The sequence below is a fragment of the Nannobrachium achirus genome (assembly GCF_963921795.1).
Source record: "Nannobrachium achirus genome assembly, chromosome: 2".
NCBI lineage: Eukaryota > Metazoa > Chordata > Actinopteri > Myctophiformes > Myctophidae > Nannobrachium > Nannobrachium achirus.
Genome location: NC_137811.1, coordinates 45,842,806 through 45,865,096, shown reverse-complemented (window position 1 = coordinate 45,865,096; position 22,291 = coordinate 45,842,806). Strand labels below are relative to the sequence as shown.

At 35.6% G+C, this 22,291-nt stretch overlaps 1 protein-coding gene across 1 annotated transcript; it reads right to left on the bottom strand.

Moving 5' to 3' along the window:
- Positions 1 to 3,630: 3,630 nt before the first annotated feature.
- LOC308298636 (pentraxin fusion protein-like) lies at positions 3,631 to 20,868 on the bottom strand (the record flags this gene model as incomplete). The annotated part of the gene is made up of 4 exons (XM_080742279.1): positions 3,631 to 3,772; positions 4,391 to 4,490; positions 20,296 to 20,459; positions 20,747 to 20,868. 4 exons carry the CDS (start codon positions 20,866 to 20,868, stop codon positions 3,631 to 3,633), a joined length of 528 nt encoding a protein of 175 aa, XP_080598405.1.
- Between the last annotated feature and the right edge of the window lie 1,423 nt (positions 20,869 to 22,291).

Below are 22,291 nucleotides of genomic sequence, written 5' to 3'. Positions count from 1 at the left end.
CAAAAACTACTGTGCAAAGCGTGAGGCCTATGGCAGCATTGCTGTGTTAAGTATGAGTAACGGGAAGACGGGGAAGTGCAGTGAATTTGTTAAAGTGAAACAAATCCCTATCTGTGTTTTCGTCAGCTGCTACAGTTCAATTATTTCCTACTGAGAGATGTTGATGTTTTTGACATCTCACCGACAATTCTTTTAATCACTTATAAAGCACTTCACCTTCATAAGCCTCTATCAGAGTCTGCGGTGAAGAGCTATCCACCGCAAATTTGAGGTGGAAAGCTTTCCACCTCAAGTCAGAAAATAAGTGAAGGCCATCATAGTCCGTCACAGTGGAGTCCTATTCACCGTGACTGACTGGTCTAGATCGACCAATCAGTGAACGGGGTGAAGAGCCTATCTGTCTGAAAGTAAAAACAGAGAGATGTGTCGGGACTCGCGGTGGAAAGCTCTTCACCGCGAGGAATGACGTAACGGTGTAGTTTTATGACTCTGATAGAGGCTATAGCCCCACTCTTTGGCCTTCCACTTGGCATTAAGACAAGCAGAGTCGGTTGATTCTGCTATATTTGCTATATTGCTATATTTTATTTTATCCTATCTTTTTAACAGTTTCTTGTTTTAGTTTGTTGGTAATTTCTTTTTCTGTCACTTTGTTTTTATTGTTATGTACAGCACCTTCAACATTTGTTTTGAAAGGCACTTTATGAATCAACTTTAACTTACTGTACCATTACCTATTGCAAAATATAAATAAGAAACAGGAAGAGCCAACGTCTGATGCAACTCCAATTCTTTTAATTAGATTTCTTCTTTCTGTTTTATATATACTAGAAGCTGGGCCGCCCGAGCGTCTAGTCGGCGACCTGGCCAACTCGGGAACGATGTAAATAGGGAATGAATGCCCCGCCCTTTAATGCAAACCCCATTATACCTGTTGTCATAGGACCCGTTTTGACCATCTGTTTGCCTGTGTCCATTTTATGTCCATATATGGAGATCACTGCAGATATAGTTCTGGGTCCATTTTATGCCCATATGCCCATATATGGAGATATCTGTCTATTTGCGTCCATTTTATGCCCATATATGGAGATCTCTGTATCTGTCTGTCTGTGTCCCTTTATGCCCGTATATGGAGATATCTGTTTATCTGCGTCCATTTTATGCCCATATATGAGATCTCTGTCGCTTTTTGTTTGTTTCTTCTTTAAGCAGAATACACAGCCTGCTTAAATCTGCATCATTCAAGTCATCCTCCCAGTCCCACGCTTTGTCGCTTGTCTTATGTTTGTCTTTGTCTCTTTTATTTTCTTTTTTGGAGCGGACCCCATGAATGCCCCACCCTTTAATGCAAACCCCAATATACCTGTTGTCATAGGACCCGTTTTGACCATCTGTTAGCCTTTGTCCCCACCCTTTAATGCAAACCCCAATATACCTGTTGTCATAGGACCCGTTTTGACCATCTGTTTGCCTTTGTCCCCTTATGCCCATATATGGAGATCTCTGCACACACAGTACCGGTTGCGGAAAACTCTGATGTCAGACATCAGCTCCCCATTCGGGGATTCATTTTATGCCCATATCTGGAGAACGCGCGTGCCGGTGAGAAGAACGGTTCTCGAGATTCACATACATACATACACATTCACAGAGATTTTTTGTTGACTCATGTTGCGTACGTGATGTCAGAGCCTTTTATGAAGTGATGTCACAATGAGTCAGCGATTGTGCCGATTTCCTCAGGAACAGCCTGATGTCAACAATCAGCTCCGCCATCTGTTTGCCTGGGTCAATTTATGCCCATATATGGATATATCATACCCATATGGAGATATCTGTATGTCTGCGTCCATTTTATGCCCATATTTGGAGATATCTGTATCTGTCTGTCTGTGTCCCACCCTTTAATGCAAACCCCATTATAACTGTTGTCATAGGACCCGTTTTGACCATCTGTTTGCCTGGGTCCATTTATGCCCATATATGGATTTATCATGCCCATATATGGAGATATCTGTATGTCTGCATCCATTTTATGCCCAATTTGGAGATCTCTGTATCTGTCTGTCTGTGTCCCTTTTATGCCCATATATGGAGATCTCTTCCCTTCGGGCGGCCAATCGTCTAGTCGGGGACCGGCCTACTCGGGAACGATGTAAATAGGGAATGAATGCCCCACCCTTTAACGCAAACCCCATTTATTTATTTTATTTAGTTTGTCAGCGTCCATTTTATGCCCATATATGGATATCTCTGTATCTGTCTGTCTTCATCTTGAGCAGTATACACAGCCTCTTTGCTTTGCCACCCGTGGGGAATGATGCCCCTCTACCCATGGTTCGGTTACGTCATACTGATGACATTCAATACGTAACCATGGCATTTTTTGTTGACTCATGTGGCGTACGTGATGTTTGCCCATATATGGATATCTCTGTATCTGTCTGTCTTCATCTTGAGCACAATGAGTCAGCGACCATCTGTTTGCCTGTTTGTCTTTGAGTCAGCAGAAGTGATGTCAGAATGCCCATATGCCCATATATGTAGATCTCTGTCATAGGAGTGTGGGGTCATGTGGTGTACGTGATGTCAGAGCCTTTTATGAAGTGATGTCACAATGAGTCAGCGCTTGCGCCGATTTCCTCCGGAACAGCCTGATGTCAACAATCAGCTCTGCATAAGGAGATTCCGAACTTTTTGCGCCGGTTTCGGAAAACCGCACATCGGGTCGGGTCGAGGCCCGGCACTGCACTCCGCGCCACGGCGGGGAATGCGCGTGCCGAATCTGAAGCCGGTGAGACGAACGGTTCTCGAGATACGCGGATTACATACACACACGCAGAGATTTGTCGCATTTATAGATAGATATAGGCATTAGACAACAATGTTAAATGATAGTATAACGTGCTCCAATAACACCAAGGAGACACGCAACCGTACTGTAACTGAACATGACAAAGGAAATTAAAATTGAATCAAAGAGGAGACATATTGTCATTGTCGGGTGGACACCTTGTATATCCAGAACCTTCCCTTTTTTGTTATTTAAAAAAACGATTAAAAATAGTGAAAATAGCCTACTGTAATTGCCGGACTATAAGCCACAGCTTTTTTTTCACATGTTTTGAACCCTGTGGCTTATACAACGGTGCGGCTTATATAAATATTGTTACAGCTAATGCTAATGGCCAGTTAGTTAGTTTTACAATGGTCTTTGACAAGGATTTATATATAGATTTTTACAGCTAACGGCCACCAGGGGAGCTCTAGCGGTTTTTTGTTCTAAATTTAGCTGGTGAAGCTTATATTCAGGTGCGGTTTATAGTCCAGCAATTACGGTATTTACACTAGTTTCATGCAAAAGTCTTGTATGATGAAGCAGGGCTTTATAAGGAAAAACAAAACAAAAAACGTACAAATCTGAATCTTGGAGATACAAGGTTTCTACCCGGCAGTGACAATATAGATACAATTTTTTTAAAGTTTCAAACCTGTCAGAGGCTACCTTAAAAACATGAATCATAATGTCTCTGTCCGGGTGGAAACCTCATTGTGTCCAAAACCGCTACATTTCAGAATTCAAATTCTTAAATGGCAAAAGTAGCAGACTCATTTAGGCTGTTTCAATTAACCGCCATATACTTCTACTCCGCACAGAGTCAAGCGCTCTTTCCTTCCAGGAATCACAATATTGACGTAACAACCAACTTTTCCTTTACACTCAAAGGCTTGGGTGCCACCAGCTGGAATGGAAGAGATCACGGCACATCTGAGGGAAATGAATGACAAATTCATTGTTAATTTTTCTGTTGTTTATGCATCACTATTTGATCACTATATGTGCTCTTAATCTGCTGAAAGTATCTACCGTAGAGGATACAGTGTGTACAATATTGGTTAAAGGATTTTTTTTTACAACAAGGGTTCATACAGTATTTTAAATTGTAATTATAGAAAAGAAAAGATGAGTTTTAAAATGTTTTCATTTACTGCTTTCAATTGTTTTAGCGATTTTAGCAATTTTGGTGGTTGGGGGCATGCGTACAAGTGGCTAAATATGTCTCTTTAGACATAATAAGCTCCCCGGCGATTTATCTCTATTTACAGTAACACTACTAGCCCCCATAAGTCACATCTGCCCATGAAAGATTGCGGTGCATCTTGGGCATGGGCTTATTGTTTAAAAAAATACATATTTAGCCACTTGTACACATGCCCCACTGAAATAAAATAATTAAAATAGCTAAAATGAAAAAAGCAGTAAAATGAAAACATTTTAACACTCATCTTTTCTTTTCTCTAAAACCTAAAATAAGAACCCTTGTTGTAGAAAAAACAAATTGTCCTTTAAGAAAGAGTTGATGCAATGAAAAATAAAATTACTTACATAGCATTGTTGTTTCCATGGTTTTTCAGGGAGTTTCCAATGCGTATCTGGGCTCCATTTAATCTTTCAGCGCAGCAGTCTTTTCTGTTGGTGATAGTTACTATGTGGATTTTGTGTGTTCTTTTGAGGTCCAATCTCCACCAAGGTTTACGTTCATATTTGGTGTGGGTGCAGGACCGCTGGTTCCAGTTGCTTAAACGTTTCCCGTCAATGGCTTTTTGAGGACGTCCATATGAATATTGAGAAGACTGTACAGCTTTTCCACCTCTTGCTAGATTTGGACCTTGATAAAACAATGAAAAACAAAAGTAGGGGGAAAGAAATCAGGTGGGGGATTGTTAAATGAAGATCATGCCCAAGTTTGCACATTTATGATGAATTAACTCTTTGTATGACATACTGTAAATGAATACCTACCTTTTAGCATAATGGTTTTAGTCTCTATGATTTGTTTTCCAGCTATGGCTTTTTGAGGACTTATTAATGAAAAATGCGAAGTCTGTGTAACAATTCCACCCATTTTCATATGAGCACCTGGAGAAACGCATGAAAATGGAAAAAACAAACAAAAAACAAACAAACAAACAAACAAATAAAATACATTAAATGAAGATGATTCCCAAGATGCATATTGCTTTACACAGTGCACCTGGCAATAGCCTATCCACCTGTTTCCGCGGTAATTTACTGTAGAATTATGTGTGGGACACATCCGGAGAACAACTGACATACATGCTCACGTCGCATCGCAGATGCAACCATTGTGAGCTTGTAGATCACACTCGTGACTCGGCTGCGACGCCGGAACTGCCGCACACCTTCTGCGCAATGCACGATGGGATGTTGGAAACTAGTGGATATGGCATCTTTTTACTGGGGTTACTACTGAACCTCACACCTAGCCCACTCTCATTATGCTAGGGTGGGATGGCTCAGGGTAGAGGACAGAGTACAGCAACTTGCAATGAGTCTGGTTTTCAAGATACTCAAGGAACCAGTTGCCCATGTCGATGCCGATGAGCTTAACCACCGAAGCCACCACCTTAACCAGCGGTCCCGGCCACTTGGGCAAACTGCACCGGGAATGGAGCAGACGTCCAGGGCACGGGTTCCCAACCACCGGTCCATGGACCGTAGCTTTCCGAGGGACCTGTACCGCGAGAAGGCGGCAGGGAATTCCAGGCCGTGAATCTATATAATCTTGTGTCCGCTGTTTTCCAAACAGCGGAGATATTTTGAGGTGGTCGCACGAAGATACCAAGGATTTGTCAGTGATGTGACTGTGGTTTATAAACTACCCCCACCAGAACCATGCCGGTCGACAAACATTTTATGAACTGTCAGCCGGTCTGTAACAGAAAGGTTGGGAACCACTAGTCCAGGGGACCAGCACCCTCAGGTGTGATACTGCGTCGCACAGGTCTGTTCAGAGCCAGCAGACACACCGGTCCATCGGGAGGTCAGGCTTTTCAGAGGTAAAAAGTCCAAGGTTTTCAGGCTTAAAACTAACTTAAAAAGTCCATGGATAGCAACTAAGTAAAATAAAAGATCACTAAACCAGAGCAACGGTAAAATTTGCCAGGCATAACAAGTGTGCCACAGTGCAACTGCACTCGCAATTTCACAAATTGCAAGTTTTCTAGTATTGTACTGTACTGTATGTACTTATATGTCTTGATGAATTGAATACACACGACCACAATGGAAACAAGCCATCCGGACTTTTTGTGTTATCATTTAAGCATTAAACTTCTATAACTTCTATAACTCTACCTCTGTACTTAATAATAATAATAATGAAGATTGTGCCCAAATGTACACATTCCTTATTGTACATAATGTTTCAGATGGCATAATATAATTAATTAGTATCTACCAAGCATAATGTTTCCGTTTCATGTTGTATAGTCTGTGTAACAACTCCAGCTTTTGCCATATTTTGACCTTGAGAAAAGCGTGAATAAATAATAATAAAAGAAGAAGGAACAATGCGTTCATTGAACAGTAGTTTCAGATCACATACTAATTAGTATCTACCTAGCATAATTTTTCCACCAATGACTTTCTGAGGACTTCTTTTTTGTTGAATAGTCTGTGTAACGATTCCTCCTCTTGCCAGATTTGGGCCTTGAGAAAACCATGAAAAAATAAATTAAAAATTAAAGAACCAAAAAACGCATTAATGAAGACAACACCCACACTTACATATTCATAATGTATTCATTGTACTTGTACAGTAGTTTCAGATGACATACTATAATTAGTAATTACCTCCAAGTACAATCTTTTTAAAGGACTCCACACGGTTTCCTACAATGGACTTTTGGGGACTTATTAATTTATGTTGAATAGTCTCTGTAACAACTTTACTGCTTGCCAGAGTTTGACCTTGAGAAAAGTGTGGGGAAAAACATAGAAGAAAATAAGGTAGCACTTTACAATAATGACCTGTTATAAATCATTTATAAACATTTATAAGCAGTTTATAGATGAGTAATAAACATGAACAAACTGTTTATTGACATTTGTAAATGTTTAACTAAACATTTATAACTGTTTTAAACATCATTAACATGTTATTAGTAAGGTATTAGTAAGTAATAAACTAATCATGAATAAACCATTTATATACATTTGTAAATGCTTACTAAATCATTTATAACCAATGCTAAAATTCACATAATGTGTAGGTAGGAATGCATTTACAAATGTCTGTTAAGGTGACCTCCATGTGTTGTTCATGTTTAATATACGCTTTGTAGATGTTATCAAGAGCCCTAATGTAAAGTGAAGGCTATTCATTGCGACCGTGAGGTCGCAAGTTACTATACAAACCTCCACCGGATGTCCGTCACGTCACGTCACGTCACGCCACGCCACACTTTTGGCCCTACTCTTATCTCTGGAACCGTTGCCCCTATCCATGCCAAACTTTGCACACACTCCTTGGCTGCCAAACCACAACCTCCACCCCTGATTTCTCACATGCCCCTCTTCTAGCGCCACCATGAGGTTGCTTATCTCCTTACTGGTTAGTTATTTATATCTGTCCGGCCACATTAACTGTCTGTTAATGTGGCCTCCATGTTTGTTCATGTTTAGCAGTTTGGCAAGTTTGGCATGGATAGGGGAAACGGTGCCGGAGATAAGAGTAGGGCCAAAAGTGTGACGTGACGTGATGTGACGTGACGGACAGACTGACGGAGGGACTGACAGACAGCCGGGGGAGGTTTTCATAGTAACTTGCAACCTGATGGTCGCAATGAATAGCCTTCACTTTACATTAGGGCTCTTGATAACATCTACAAAGCGTATATTAAACATGAACAACACATGGAGGTCACCTTAACAGACATTTGTAAATGCATTCCTACCTACACATTATGTGAATTTTAGCATTGGTTATACATGATTTAGTAAGCATTTACAAATGTATATAAATGGTTTATTCATGATTAGTTTACTACTTACTAATACCTTACTAATAACATGTAAATGATGTTTAAAACAGTTATAAATGTTTAGTTAAACATTTACAAATGTCAATAAACAGTTTGTTCATGTTTATTACTCATCTATAAACTGCTTATAAATGTTTATAAATGATTTATAACAGGTCATTATTGTAAAGTGCTACCGAAAAGGGTAATAAAAGGAGTAAGAACGAAAACAATTCATTGATGAAAATGATGCCCAAATGTACACATTCACAATGCATTAATTGTAATTGTACAGTAGTTTCAGATCACATAATATAATTAGTACCTACCAAGCATGATCTTTCCACCAATGACTTTCTGGGGACTTATTTTTTGTTGAATAGTCTGTGTAACAACTTTACCGCTTGCCAGATTTGGACCTTGAGAAAAACATGAAAAATATAATTAAAAATATAAGAAATAAAAAACGATTAATGAAGACAACGCCAACATTTAAATATTCACAATGTATTCATTGTTGTACTCGTACAGTAGTTTCAGATGACATACTATAATTAGTAATTACCTCCAAGTACAATCTTTTTAAATAACTCCATACGGTTTCCTACAATGGATATTTGGGGACTTATTAATTTATGTTCAATAGTCTCTGTAACAACTTTACTGCTTGCCAGTTGTTGACCTTGAGAAAAGCGTGAAAAATAAAAGGAGAAGAAAATAATTAAAGGAAAAAGAACCATTAATGAAGATGATGCCCAAATGTAAATACTGTATTAACAGTGCATTAACTTTAATTGTACAGTAGTTTCCGATCACATACTATAATTAGAACCTACCTGGCATAATCTTTCCACCAATGACTTTCTGAGGATTTATAATTTTTTGTTGAATAGTCTCTGTAACAACTTTACTGCTTGCCAGATTTTGACCTTGAGAAAAGTGTGGGAAAAATAGAAGACAATAATAATAAAAGAAGAAAGAACAATTCATTGATGAAAATGATGCCCAAATGTACATATTCACAATGCATTAATTGTACTTGTACGGTAGTTTCAGATCACATACTATAATTAGTACCTACCTAGCATAATTTTGCCACCAATGACTTTCTGAGGACTTATTTTTTGTTGAATAGTCTCTATAACAACTTTACCGCTTGCCAGATTTTTACCTTGAGAAAAGCGTGGGGAAAAAACATAGAAGAAAATAATAGTAAGAACCACAACAATTCATTGATTCATTGATCAATTAATTGATGAAGATGATGCCCAAATGTACATAGGCTATTTACAATGCATTCATTGTACTTGTACAGTAGTTTCAGATCACATAATATAATTAGTACCTACCAAGCATGATCTTTCCACCAATGACTTTCTGGGGACTTGTTTTTTGTTGAATAGTCTGTGTAACAACTTTACCGCTTGCCAGATTTGGACCTTGAGAAAAACATGAAAAATATAATTAAAAATTAAAGAAATAAAAAACGCATTAATGAAGACAACGCCAACATTTAAATATTCACAATGTATTCATTGTTGTACTCGTACAGTAGTTTCAGATGACATACTATAATTAGTAATTACCTCCAAGTACAATCTTTTTGAATAACTCCATACGGTTTCCTACAATGGAATTTTGGGGACTTATTAATTTATGTTGAATAGTCTCTGTAACAACTTTACTGCTTGCCAGATGTTGACCTTGAGAAAAGCGTGAAAAATAAAAGGAGAAGAAAATAATTAAAGGAAAAAGAACCATAGCAATGCATTAATGAAGATGATGCCCAAATGTAAATACCGTATTAACAGTGCATTAACTTTAATTGTACAGTAGTTTCCGATCACATACTATAATTAGAACCTACCTGGCATAATTTTTCCACCAATGACTTTCTGAGGATTTATAATTTTTTGTTGAATAGTCTCTGTAACAACTTTACTGCTTGCCAGAGTTTGACCTTGAGAAAAGTGTGGGGAAAAACATAGAAGAAAATAATAATAAAAGGAGTAAGAACGAAAACAATTCATTGATGAAAATGATGCCCAAATGTACACATTCACAATGCATTAATTGTAATTGTACTGTAGTTTCAGATCACATACTAATTATTACCTACCTAGCATAATCTTTCCACCAATGACTTTCTGAGGACTTGTTTTTTGTTGAAAAGTCTCTGTAACAACTTTACCGCTTGCCAGATTTGTACCTTGAGAAAGGTGTAGGGAAAAAACATAGAAGAAAATAATAGTAAGAACCACAACAATTCATTGATTCATTGATCAATTAATTGATGAAGATGATGCCCAAATGTACATAGGCTATTTACAATGCATTCATTGTACTTGTACAGTAGTTTCAGATCACATAATATAATTAGTACCTACCAAGCATGATCTTTCCACCGATGACTTTCTGGGGACTTATTTTTTGTTGAATAGTCTGTGTAACAACTTTACCGCTTGCCAGATTTGGACCTTGAGAAAAACATGAAAAATATAATTAAAAATTAAAGAAATAAAAAACGCATTAATGAAGACAACGCCAACATTTAAATATTCACAATGTATTAATTGTTGTACTCGTACAGTAGTTTCAGATGACATACTATAATTAGTAATTACCTCCAAGTACAATCTTTTTGAATAACTCCATACGGTTTCCTACAATGGAATTTTGGGGACTTATTAATTTATGTTGAATAGTCTCTGTAACAACTTTACTGCTTGCCAGATGTTGACCTTGAGAAAAGCGTGAAAAATAAAAGGAGAAGAAAATAATTAAAGGAAAAAGAACCATAGCAATGCATTAATGAAGATGATGCCCAAATGTAAATACCGTATTAACAGTGCATTAACTTTAATTGTACAGTAGTTTCCGATCACATACTATAATTAGAACCTACCTGGCATAATTTTTCCACCAATGACTTTCTGAGGATTTATATTTTTTTGTTGAATAGTCTCTGTAACAACTTTACTGCTTGCCAGAGTTTGACCTTGAGAAAAGTGTGGGGAAAAACATAGAAGAAAATAATAATAAAAGGAGTAAGAACGAAAACAATTCATTGATGAAAATGATGCCCAAATGTACACATTCACAATGCATTAATTGTAATTGTACTGTAGTTTCAGATCACATACTAATTATTACCAACCTAGCATAATCTTTCCACCAATGACTTTCTGAGGACTTGTTTTTTGTTGAAAAGTCTCTGTAACAACTTTACCGCTTGCCAGATTTGTACCTTGAGAAAGGTGTAGGGAAAAAACATAGAAGAAAATAATAGTAAGAACCACAACAATTCATTGATTCATTGATCAATTAATTGATGAAGATGATGCCCAAATGTACATAGGCTATTTACAATGCATTCATTGTACTTGTACAGTAGTTTCAGATCACATAATATAATTAGTACCTACCAAGCATGATCTTTCCACCAATGACTTTCTGGGGACTTATTTTTTGTTGAATAGTCTGTGTAACAACTTTACCGCTTGCCAGATTTGGACCTTGAGAAAAACATGAAAAATATAATTAAAAATTAAAGAAATAAAAAACGCATTAATGAAGACAACGCCAACATTTAAATATTCACAATGTATTAATTGTTGTACTCGTACAGTAGTTTCAGATGACATACTATAATTAGTAATTACCTCCAAGTACAATCTTTTTAAATAACTCCATACGGTTTCCTACAATGGATATTTGGGGACTTATTAATTTATGTTCAATAGTCTCTGTAACAACTTTACTGCTTGCCAGTTGTTGACCTTGAGAAAAGCGTGAAAAATAAAAGGAGAAGAAAATAATTAAAGGAAAAAGAACCATTAATGAAGATGATGCCCAAATGTAAATACTGTATTAACAGTGCATTAACTTTAATTGTACAGTAGTTTCCGATCACATACTATACATACCCTAACCCTAACCCTAACCCTAACCCTAACCCTAACCCTAACCCTAACGAAAACAATTCATTGATGAAAATGATGCCCAAATGTACACATTCACAATGCATTAATTGTAATTGTACAGTAGTTTCAGATCACATAATATAATTAGTACCTACCAAGCATGATCTTTCCACCAATGACTTTCTGGGGACTTATTTTTTGTTGAATAGTCTGTGTAACAACTTTACCGCTTGCCAGATTTGGACCTTGAGAAAAACATGAAAAATATAATTAAAAATATAAGAAATAAAAAACGATTAATGAAGACAACGCCAACATTTAAATATTCACAATGTATTCATTGTTGTACTCGTACAGTAGTTTCAGATGACATACTATAATTAGTAATTACCTCCAAGTACAATCTTTTTAAATAACTCCATACGGTTTCCTACAATGGATATTTGGGGACTTATTAATTTATGTTCAATAGTCTCTGTAACAACTTTACTGCTTGCCAGTTGTTGACCTTGAGAAAAGCGTGAAAAATAAAAGGAGAAGAAAATAATTAAAGGAAAAAGAACCATTAATGAAGATGATGCCCAAATGTAAATACTGTATTAACAGTGCATTAACTTTAATTGTACAGTAGTTTCCGATCACATACTATAATTAGAACCTACCTGGCATAATCTTTCCACCAATGACTTTCTGAGGATTTATAATTTTTTGTTGAATAGTCTCTGTAACAACTTTACTGCTTGCCAGATTTTGACCTTGAGAAAAGTGTGGGAAAAATAGAAGACAATAATAATAAAAGAAGAAAGAACAATTCATTGATGAAAATGATGCCCAAATGTACATATTCACAATGCATTAATTGTACTTGTACGGTAGTTTCAGATCACATACTATAATTAGTACCTACCTAGCATAATTTTGCCACCAATGACTTTCTGAGGACTTATTTTTTGTTGAATAGTCTCTATAACAACTTTACCGCTTGCCAGATTTTTACCTTGAGAAAAGCGTGGGGAAAAAACATAGAAGAAAATAATAGTAAGAACCACAACAATTCATTGATTCATTGATCAATTAATTGATGAAGATGATGCCCAAATGTACATAGGCTATTTACAATGCATTCATTGTACTTGTACAGTAGTTTCAGATCACATAATATAATTAGTACCTACCAAGCATGATCTTTCCACCAATGACTTTCTGGGGACTTGTTTTTTGTTGAATAGTCTGTGTAACAACTTTACCGCTTGCCAGATTTGGACCTTGAGAAAAACATGAAAAATATAATTAAAAATTAAAGAAATAAAAAACGCATTAATGAAGACAACGCCAACATTTAAATATTCACAATGTATTCATTGTTGTACTCGTACAGTAGTTTCAGATGACATACTATAATTAGTAATTACCTCCAAGTACAATCTTTTTGAATAACTCCATACGGTTTCCTACAATGGAATTTTGGGGACTTATTAATTTATGTTGAATAGTCTCTGTAACAACTTTACTGCTTGCCAGATGTTGACCTTGAGAAAAGCGTGAAAAATAAAAGGAGAAGAAAATAATTAAAGGAAAAAGAACCATAGCAATGCATTAATGAAGATGATGCCCAAATGTAAATACCGTATTAACAGTGCATTAACTTTAATTGTACAGTAGTTTCCGATCACATACTATAATTAGAACCTACCTGGCATAATTTTTCCACCAATGACTTTCTGAGGATTTATAATTTTTTGTTGAATAGTCTCTGTAACAACTTTACTGCTTGCCAGAGTTTGACCTTGAGAAAAGTGTGGGGAAAAACATAGAAGAAAATAATAATAAAAGGAGTAAGAACGAAAACAATTCATTGATGAAAATGATGCCCAAATGTACACATTCACAATGCATTAATTGTAATTGTACTGTAGTTTCAGATCACATACTAATTATTACCTACCTAGCATAATCTTTCCACCAATGACTTTCTGAGGACTTGTTTTTTGTTGAAAAGTCTCTGTAACAACTTTACCGCTTGCCAGATTTGTACCTTGAGAAAGGTGTAGGGAAAAAACATAGAAGAAAATAATAGTAAGAACCACAACAATTCATTGATTCATTGATCAATTAATTGATGAAGATGATGCCCAAATGTACATAGGCTATTTACAATGCATTCATTGTACTTGTACAGTAGTTTCAGATCACATAATATAATTAGTACCTACCAAGCATGATCTTTCCACCGATGACTTTCTGGGGACTTATTTTTTGTTGAATAGTCTGTGTAACAACTTTACCGCTTGCCAGATTTGGACCTTGAGAAAAACATGAAAAATATAATTAAAAATTAAAGAAATAAAAAACGCATTAATGAAGACAACGCCAACATTTAAATATTCACAATGTATTAATTGTTGTACTCGTACAGTAGTTTCAGATGACATACTATAATTAGTAATTACCTCCAAGTACAATCTTTTTGAATAACTCCATACGGTTTCCTACAATGGAATTTTGGGGACTTATTAATTTATGTTGAATAGTCTCTGTAACAACTTTACTGCTTGCCAGATGTTGACCTTGAGAAAAGCGTGAAAAATAAAAGGAGAAGAAAATAATTAAAGGAAAAAGAACCATAGCAATGCATTAATGAAGATGATGCCCAAATGTAAATACCGTATTAACAGTGCATTAACTTTAATTGTACAGTAGTTTCCGATCACATACTATAATTAGAACCTACCTGGCATAATTTTTCCACCAATGACTTTCTGAGGATTTATATTTTTTTGTTGAATAGTCTCTGTAACAACTTTACTGCTTGCCAGAGTTTGACCTTGAGAAAAGTGTGGGGAAAAACATAGAAGAAAATAATAATAAAAGGAGTAAGAACGAAAACAATTCATTGATGAAAATGATGCCCAAATGTACACATTCACAATGCATTAATTGTAATTGTACTGTAGTTTCAGATCACATACTAATTATTACCAACCTAGCATAATCTTTCCACCAATGACTTTCTGAGGACTTGTTTTTTGTTGAAAAGTCTCTGTAACAACTTTACCGCTTGCCAGATTTGTACCTTGAGAAAGGTGTAGGGAAAAAACATAGAAGAAAATAATAGTAAGAACCACAACAATTCATTGATTCATTGATCAATTAATTGATGAAGATGATGCCCAAATGTACATAGGCTATTTACAATGCATTCATTGTACTTGTACAGTAGTTTCAGATCACATAATATAATTAGTACCTACCAAGCATGATCTTTCCACCAATGACTTTCTGGGGACTTATTTTTTGTTGAATAGTCTGTGTAACAACTTTACCGCTTGCCAGATTTGGACCTTGAGAAAAACATGAAAAATATAATTAAAAATTAAAGAATTAAAAAACGCATTAATGAAGACAACGCCAACATTTAAATATTCACAATGTATTAATTGTTGTACTCGTACAGTAGTTTCAGATGACATACTATAATTAGTAATTACCTCCAAGTACAATCTTTTTAAATAACTCCATACGGTTTCCTACAATGGAATTTTGGGGACTTATTAATTTATGTTGAATCGTCTCTGTAACAACTTTACTGCTTGCCAGATGTTGACCTTGAGAAAAGCGTGAAAAATAAAAGGAGAAGAAAATAATTAAAGGAAAAAGAACCATAGCAATGCATTAATGAAGATGATGCCCAAATGTAAATACCGTATTAACAGTGCATTAACTTTAATTGTACAGTAGTTTCCGATCACATACTATAATTAGAACCTACCTGGCATAATTTTTCCACCAATGACTTTCTGAGGATTTATAATTTTTTGTTGAATAGTCTCTGTAACAACTTTACTGCTTGCCAGAGTTTGACCTTGAGAAAAGTGTGGGGAAAAACATAGAAGAAAATAATAATAAAAGGAGTAAGAACGAAAACAATTCATTGATGAAAATGATGCCCAAATGTACACATTCACAATGCATTAATTGTAATTGTACTGTAGTTTCAGATCACATACTAATTATTACCTACCTAGCATAATCTTTCCACCAATGACGTTCTGAGGACTTGTTTTTTGTTGAAAAGTCTCTGTAACAACTTTACCGCTTGCCAGATTTGTACCTTGAGAAAAGTGTAGGGAAAGAACATAGAAGAAAATAATAGTAAGAACCACAACAATTCATTGATTCATTGATCAATTAATTGATGAAGATGATGCCCAAATGTACATAGGCTATTTACAATGCATTCATTGTACTTGTACAGTAGTTTCAGATCACATAATATAATTAGTACCTACCAAGCATGATCTTTCCACCAATGACTTTCTGGGGACTTATTTTTTGTTGAATAGTCTGTGTAACAACTTTACCGCTTGCCAGATTTGGACCTTGAGAAAAACATGAGAAATATAATTAAAAATATAAGAAATAAAAAACGATTAATGAAGACAACGCCAACATTTAAATATTCACACTGTATTCATTGTTGTACTCGTACAGTAGTTTCAGATGACATACTATAATTAGTAATTACCTCCAAGTACAATCTTTTTAAATAACTCCATACGGTTTCCTACAATGTACTTTTGGGGACTTATTAATTTATGTTCAATAGTCTCTGTAACAACTTTACTGCTTGCCAGTTGTTGACCTTGAGAAAAGCGTGAAAAATAAAAGGAGAAGAAAATAATTAAAGGAAAAAGAACCATTAATGAAGATGATGCCCAAATGTAAATACCGTATTAACAGTGCATTAACTTAATTGTACAGTAGTTTCCGATCACATACTATAATTAGAACCTACCTGGCATAATCTTTCCACCAATGACTTTCTGAGGATTTATCATTTTTTGTTGAATAGTCTCTGTAACAACTTTACTGCTTGCCAGATTTTGACCTTGAGAAAAGTGTGGGAAAAATAGAAGACAATAATAATAAAAGAAGAAAGAACAATTCATTGATGAAAATGATGCCCAAATGTACATATTTACAATGCATTAATTGTACTTGTACGGTAGTTTCAGATCACATACTATAATTAGTACCTACCTAGCATAATTTTGCCACCAATGACTTTCTGAGGACTTATTTTTTGTTGAATAGTCTCTATAACAACTTTACCGCTTGCCAGATTTTTACCTTGAGAAAAGCGTGGGGAAAAAACATAGAAGAAAATAATAGTAAGAACCACAACAATTCATTGATTCATTGATCAATTAATTGATGAAGATGATGCCCAAATGTACATAGGCTATTTACAATGCATTCATTGTACTTGTACAGTAGTTTCAGATCACATAATATAATTAGTACCTACCAAGCATGATCTTTCCACCAATGACTTTCTGGGGACTTATTTTTTGTTGAATAGTCTGTGTAACAACTTTACCGCTTGCCAGATTTGGACCTTGAGAAAAACATGAAAAATACAATTAAAAATTAAAGAAATAAAAAACGCATTAATGAAGACAACGCCAACATTTAAATATTCACAATGTATTCATTGTTGTACTCGTACAGTAGTTTCAGATGACATACTATAATTAGTAATTACCTCCAAGTACAATCTTTTTGAATAACTCCATACGGTTTCCTACAATGGAATTTTGGGGACTTATTAATTTATGTTGAATAGTCTCTGTAAAAACTTTACTGCTTGCCAGATGTTGACCTTGAGAAAAGCGTGAAAAATAAAAGGAGAAGAAAATAATTAAAGGAAAAAGAACCATAGCAATGCATTAATGAAGATGATGCCCAAATGTAAATACCGTATTAACAGTGCATTAACTTTAATTGTACAGTAGTTTCCGATCACATACTATAATTAGAACCTACCTGGCATAATTTTTCCACCAATGACTTTCTGAGGATTTATATTTTTTTGTTGAATAGTCTCTGTAACAACTTTACTGCTTGCCAGAGTTTGACCTTGAGAAAAGTGTGGGGAAAAACATAGAAGAAAATAATAATAAAAGGAGTAAGAACGAAAACAATTCATTGATGAAAATGATGCCCAAATGTACACATTCACAATGCATTAATTGTAATTGTACTGTAGTTTCAGATCACATACTAATTATTACCTACCTAGCATAATCTTTCCACCAATGACTTTCTGAGGACTTGTTTTTTGTTGAAAAGTCTCTGTAACAACTTTACCGCTTGCCAGATTTGTACCTTGAGAAAGGTGTAGGGAAAAAAACATAGAAGAAAATAATAGTAAGAACCACAACAATTCATTGATTCATTGATCAATTAATTGATGAAGATGATGCCCAAATGTACATAGGCTATTTACAATGCATTCATTGTACTTGTACAGTAGTTTCAGATCACATAATATAATTAGTACCTACCAAGCATGATCTTTCCACCAATGACTTTCTGGGGACTTATTTTTTGTTGAATAGTCTGTGTAACAACTTTACCGCTTGCCAGATTTGGACCTTGAGAAAAACATGAAAAATATAATTAAAAATTAAAGAAATAAAAAACGCATTAATGAAGACAACGCCAACATTTAAATATTCACAATGTATTCATTGTTGTACTCGTACAGTAGTTTCAGATGACATACTATAATTAGTAATTACCTCCAAGTACAATCTTTTTAAATAACTCCATACGGTTTCCTACAATGGAATTTTGGGGACTTATTAATTTATGTTGAATCGTCTCTGTAACAACTTTACTGCTTGCCAGATGTTGACCTTGAGAAAAGCGTGAAAAATAAAAGGAGAAGAAAATAATTAAAGGAAAAAGAACCATAGCAATGCATTAATGAAGATGATGCCCAAATGTAAATACCGTATTAACAGTGCATTAACTTTAATTGTACAGTAGTTTCCGATCACATACTATAATTAGAACCTACCTGGCATAATTTTTCCACCAATGACTTTCTGAGGATTTATAATTTTTTGTTGAATAGTCTCTGTAACAACTTTACTGCTTGCCAGAGTTTGACCTTGAGAAAAGTGTGGGAAAAAATAGAAGACAATAATAATAAAAGAAGAAAGAACAATTCATTGATGAAAATGATGCCCAAATGTACATATTCACAATGCATTAATTGCACTTGTACGGTAGTTTCAGATCACATACTATAATTAGTACCTACCTATCATAATTTTGCCACCAATGACTTTCTGAGGATTTTTTTTTTGTTGAATAGTCACAACTCCTCCTCTTGCCAGATTTGGACCTAGAGAAAAGCATAGAAAATGGAAGAACCACAAAACGCAATAATGAAGACGACAATTTACAATCTAGGCATTTAGCTGACGCTCTTAATCCAGAGTGATTTACTATAAGCAAAAGGTAATATCTATATCAATACAACTCAATCAATCAGAACCTATTCAATACAATCAAAAACAATCAAAACATCAATAATCTGTACATCGAAGCTACACACACTATAGCTTTGATGTACAATAAAATGCCATGTCGAAAATGGCCTGACTCTAAATGACATTTTAGCCTTTGCATAAGCCTGTATGGTCATCGAGGGTAAGGACAACACCCCAATTTACATAATTCACAATGTATTCATTGTAATGGAACAGTAGTTTCAAACGACATACTATAATTAGTACCTAAACTACCTATCTCCTAGCACAATCTTTTTAAAGGACTCCACACGGTTTCCAACAATGGATTTTTGGGGACTTAAAATCTTATATTGAACAGTCTGTGTAACAACTTTACCTCTTGCCAGATTTTGACCTTGAGAAAACATGAAAATAAAATGAGCAAAACAAAGCATTACAGGAGATGATGCCCGAATGAGCACATTCCTTATGAATAAATTGTGATTGTACAGTCGTTTCAAATTACATACAATAAATAGTACGTACCTAGCATGATCTTCCCATTGATGACTTTTTGAGGACTTATTAATTTATGTTGAATAGTCTGTGTAACTACTCCTCCTCTTGCCAGCTTTGGACCTTGAAAAATATAAATTCAATGAAAAAACAAAAAACAAAATAACATATTAATGAAGAAGGACAGATTTACGTAATATTGGATGTACATGTACAAATATTTTGGCGGCAACGTACTGCCAATTTTAGGACAGTACCCGTCCCCCGGAACCTATTTGAAAAGCCCCCAGCTGAAAACTATAGGTTACAAATATAATTTAGATTATTTGATTTATATTATCGCTTATGAAAAGAATAACTACTGTACCATTGTAGAGAGAAATGGTGTGCGTGTGTGTATAGATGGAAATTTTAACTAATACTATATTATGCGATTACTTTATGCGATTAACTACACAGATCATGCAATTAAGCATGATTTAAATGTTAATTGTTGGAGAGCATTAATATATTTGGAATTTACCATTACTTCTTTGAAAAAAAAAATCTTCTCACCAAATGTTAGTTTTGGCTACAGATAGTGCCACTCTCAACCTCAATACCTCTAGGAGAAACTAGCCTTGTCCATGAGGGAATCAAATAATTTCCATGAATATCCGTGGTCATGATAGATTATTTAATTGTACTTTAAATGTAATGTTATATAACATATTAATACCTACCAACAGGGACAGGTTTGGCAAAACGGTGACCATAGATCTCTACTTCACTCAGAGTCAAGATGTTCTTCTTTCCAGGAATAACAATATTGACATAACGACCCTCCATCCCACTGCACTTAAAGGTGTAGGTGGCACCAGCTGGGATAGAAGAGATCACGGCACATCTAAGGGGAAATCAAAAATATAAATAAAAACATGTAACGCCACAAAGATTTAGATTTTTACATTGTGTTGGTTATATACAAGTCTCATATTGTGTGAGACTTGTACTCAAACAAGTCTAGTTTTTCAACATCCCAATTAAAAAAAGATTAGGCCTATCGGCTTTGCTATGGCAGATTTACACTAGACAATTTGTTGCTTCGCAACCATACTGTTAATCGTGGTTATTGAACACATCAGTACTGCTGTATTTTGTGCAAATGAAGCCAACAGAAAATTAAGTATTTACATAGGATTGTTGTTTCCATTGTTGTTTAGAGAATTTCCAATGCGGATCTGAGCTCCGTTGAGCCTGTTAGCACAGCAGTCCTTTCTATTGGTAATGGTAACATAGTACACTTTGTAAGTCATTCTGAGGTCCAGTCTCCACCAGGGGTTACGTTCAGCTAAGGTGTGGGTGCTCGACCGCTGGTTCCAGTTGCTTAAACGTTTCCCATCAATGGCATTTTCAGGACGCCCAAATGAATATGTAGAGGACTGTGCAACAACTGCGCCTCTTGCCACATTTTTCCCTAGGAAGAAGAAAATTAAGAAAATGGTTGCATCATACTGTAATTGATGAGGAAATGTCTTAACGTCAACTTAATTTGTGCATATTTCTAAAGGTTTGGCGCCACCATGAGAAATACTAAAGGACAGGAGAAAATACATTTTGTCTCATTTACAAACGACTAGGAAGAAATTCCCTCTGAGGCATGGTAAACCTCCATGTTCATGACAGACCATTCAATTGTACTGCTATCTGTGATATTTTGTTAGAGATTAGTACCTACCAGTAGGGATAAAACGCTGACCATAAACCTCCACTTCACACAGAGTCAGGTATTGTCTCCTTCGAGGAATCACAATGTTGACATAGCGACCTGTCATCCCTCTGCAATTGAAGGTTTTGGTGGCTCCACCTTGGATATGTCTGATCACAGCACACCTGAGAACCAAATATCAGAGACGTCCATTTAATACACAAAAGCATACACACACTGCTTTCATGAACACATTACATTGTTATGACCAGTGTCTTACACGTGAAGAGGTTAACACTATTCACAATCCTAAATTCTTTACAATGACTCAACTGATTCAAGCTGGCAGGATCTGCTGTCAGTACTTACTATAATTTTACACTTAAGTGCCTCTGGATAAGAGAGTCTGCTAAATTGAAATTGAAATTGATGTACCTTGGGTTGCGGTTTCCATTGTCCCTCAGAGAATCTCCAATGCGGATCTCAGCTCCATTGAGTCTGTTAGCGCAACAGTCCTTTCTGTTGGTGATTGTGACATAGTTGACTTTGTAGATCGTTTGGAGGTCCAGTCTCCACCAGGGTTTACGATCGTGCCGTGTGTGCGTGCAGGACCGCTGGTTGAATCTGCTTGCACGTCTCCCATCAATAGCTTTTTGAGGCCTTCCGATTCCATATATAGATGACTGTGTAGCAATTCCAAGTCTTGCCAGATTTATACCTTGAAAGAAGTGAGAAAAACAAGCAAAGAATATCATCGGCTGTGTCCAGATATCACAGCCATGGGATAAATACAATTTGTCTCATTTACCATGCAAACGACTTAAGTTTAAAGGACCAAAGAAGAAATTATCACCTAAAGATCCAGCCATACAAATATCAGAAGGATATTGAACAAATACCTTACGTCTGCGAAGGAAGGTATAATCCCAAAATATAGAATTGTAATTGTAATAACTATGTTTATTGATGTAAGACATACCTACACTTCCCTCTGAGTCATACTAAACCTTGATATTCATGACGGATCATTC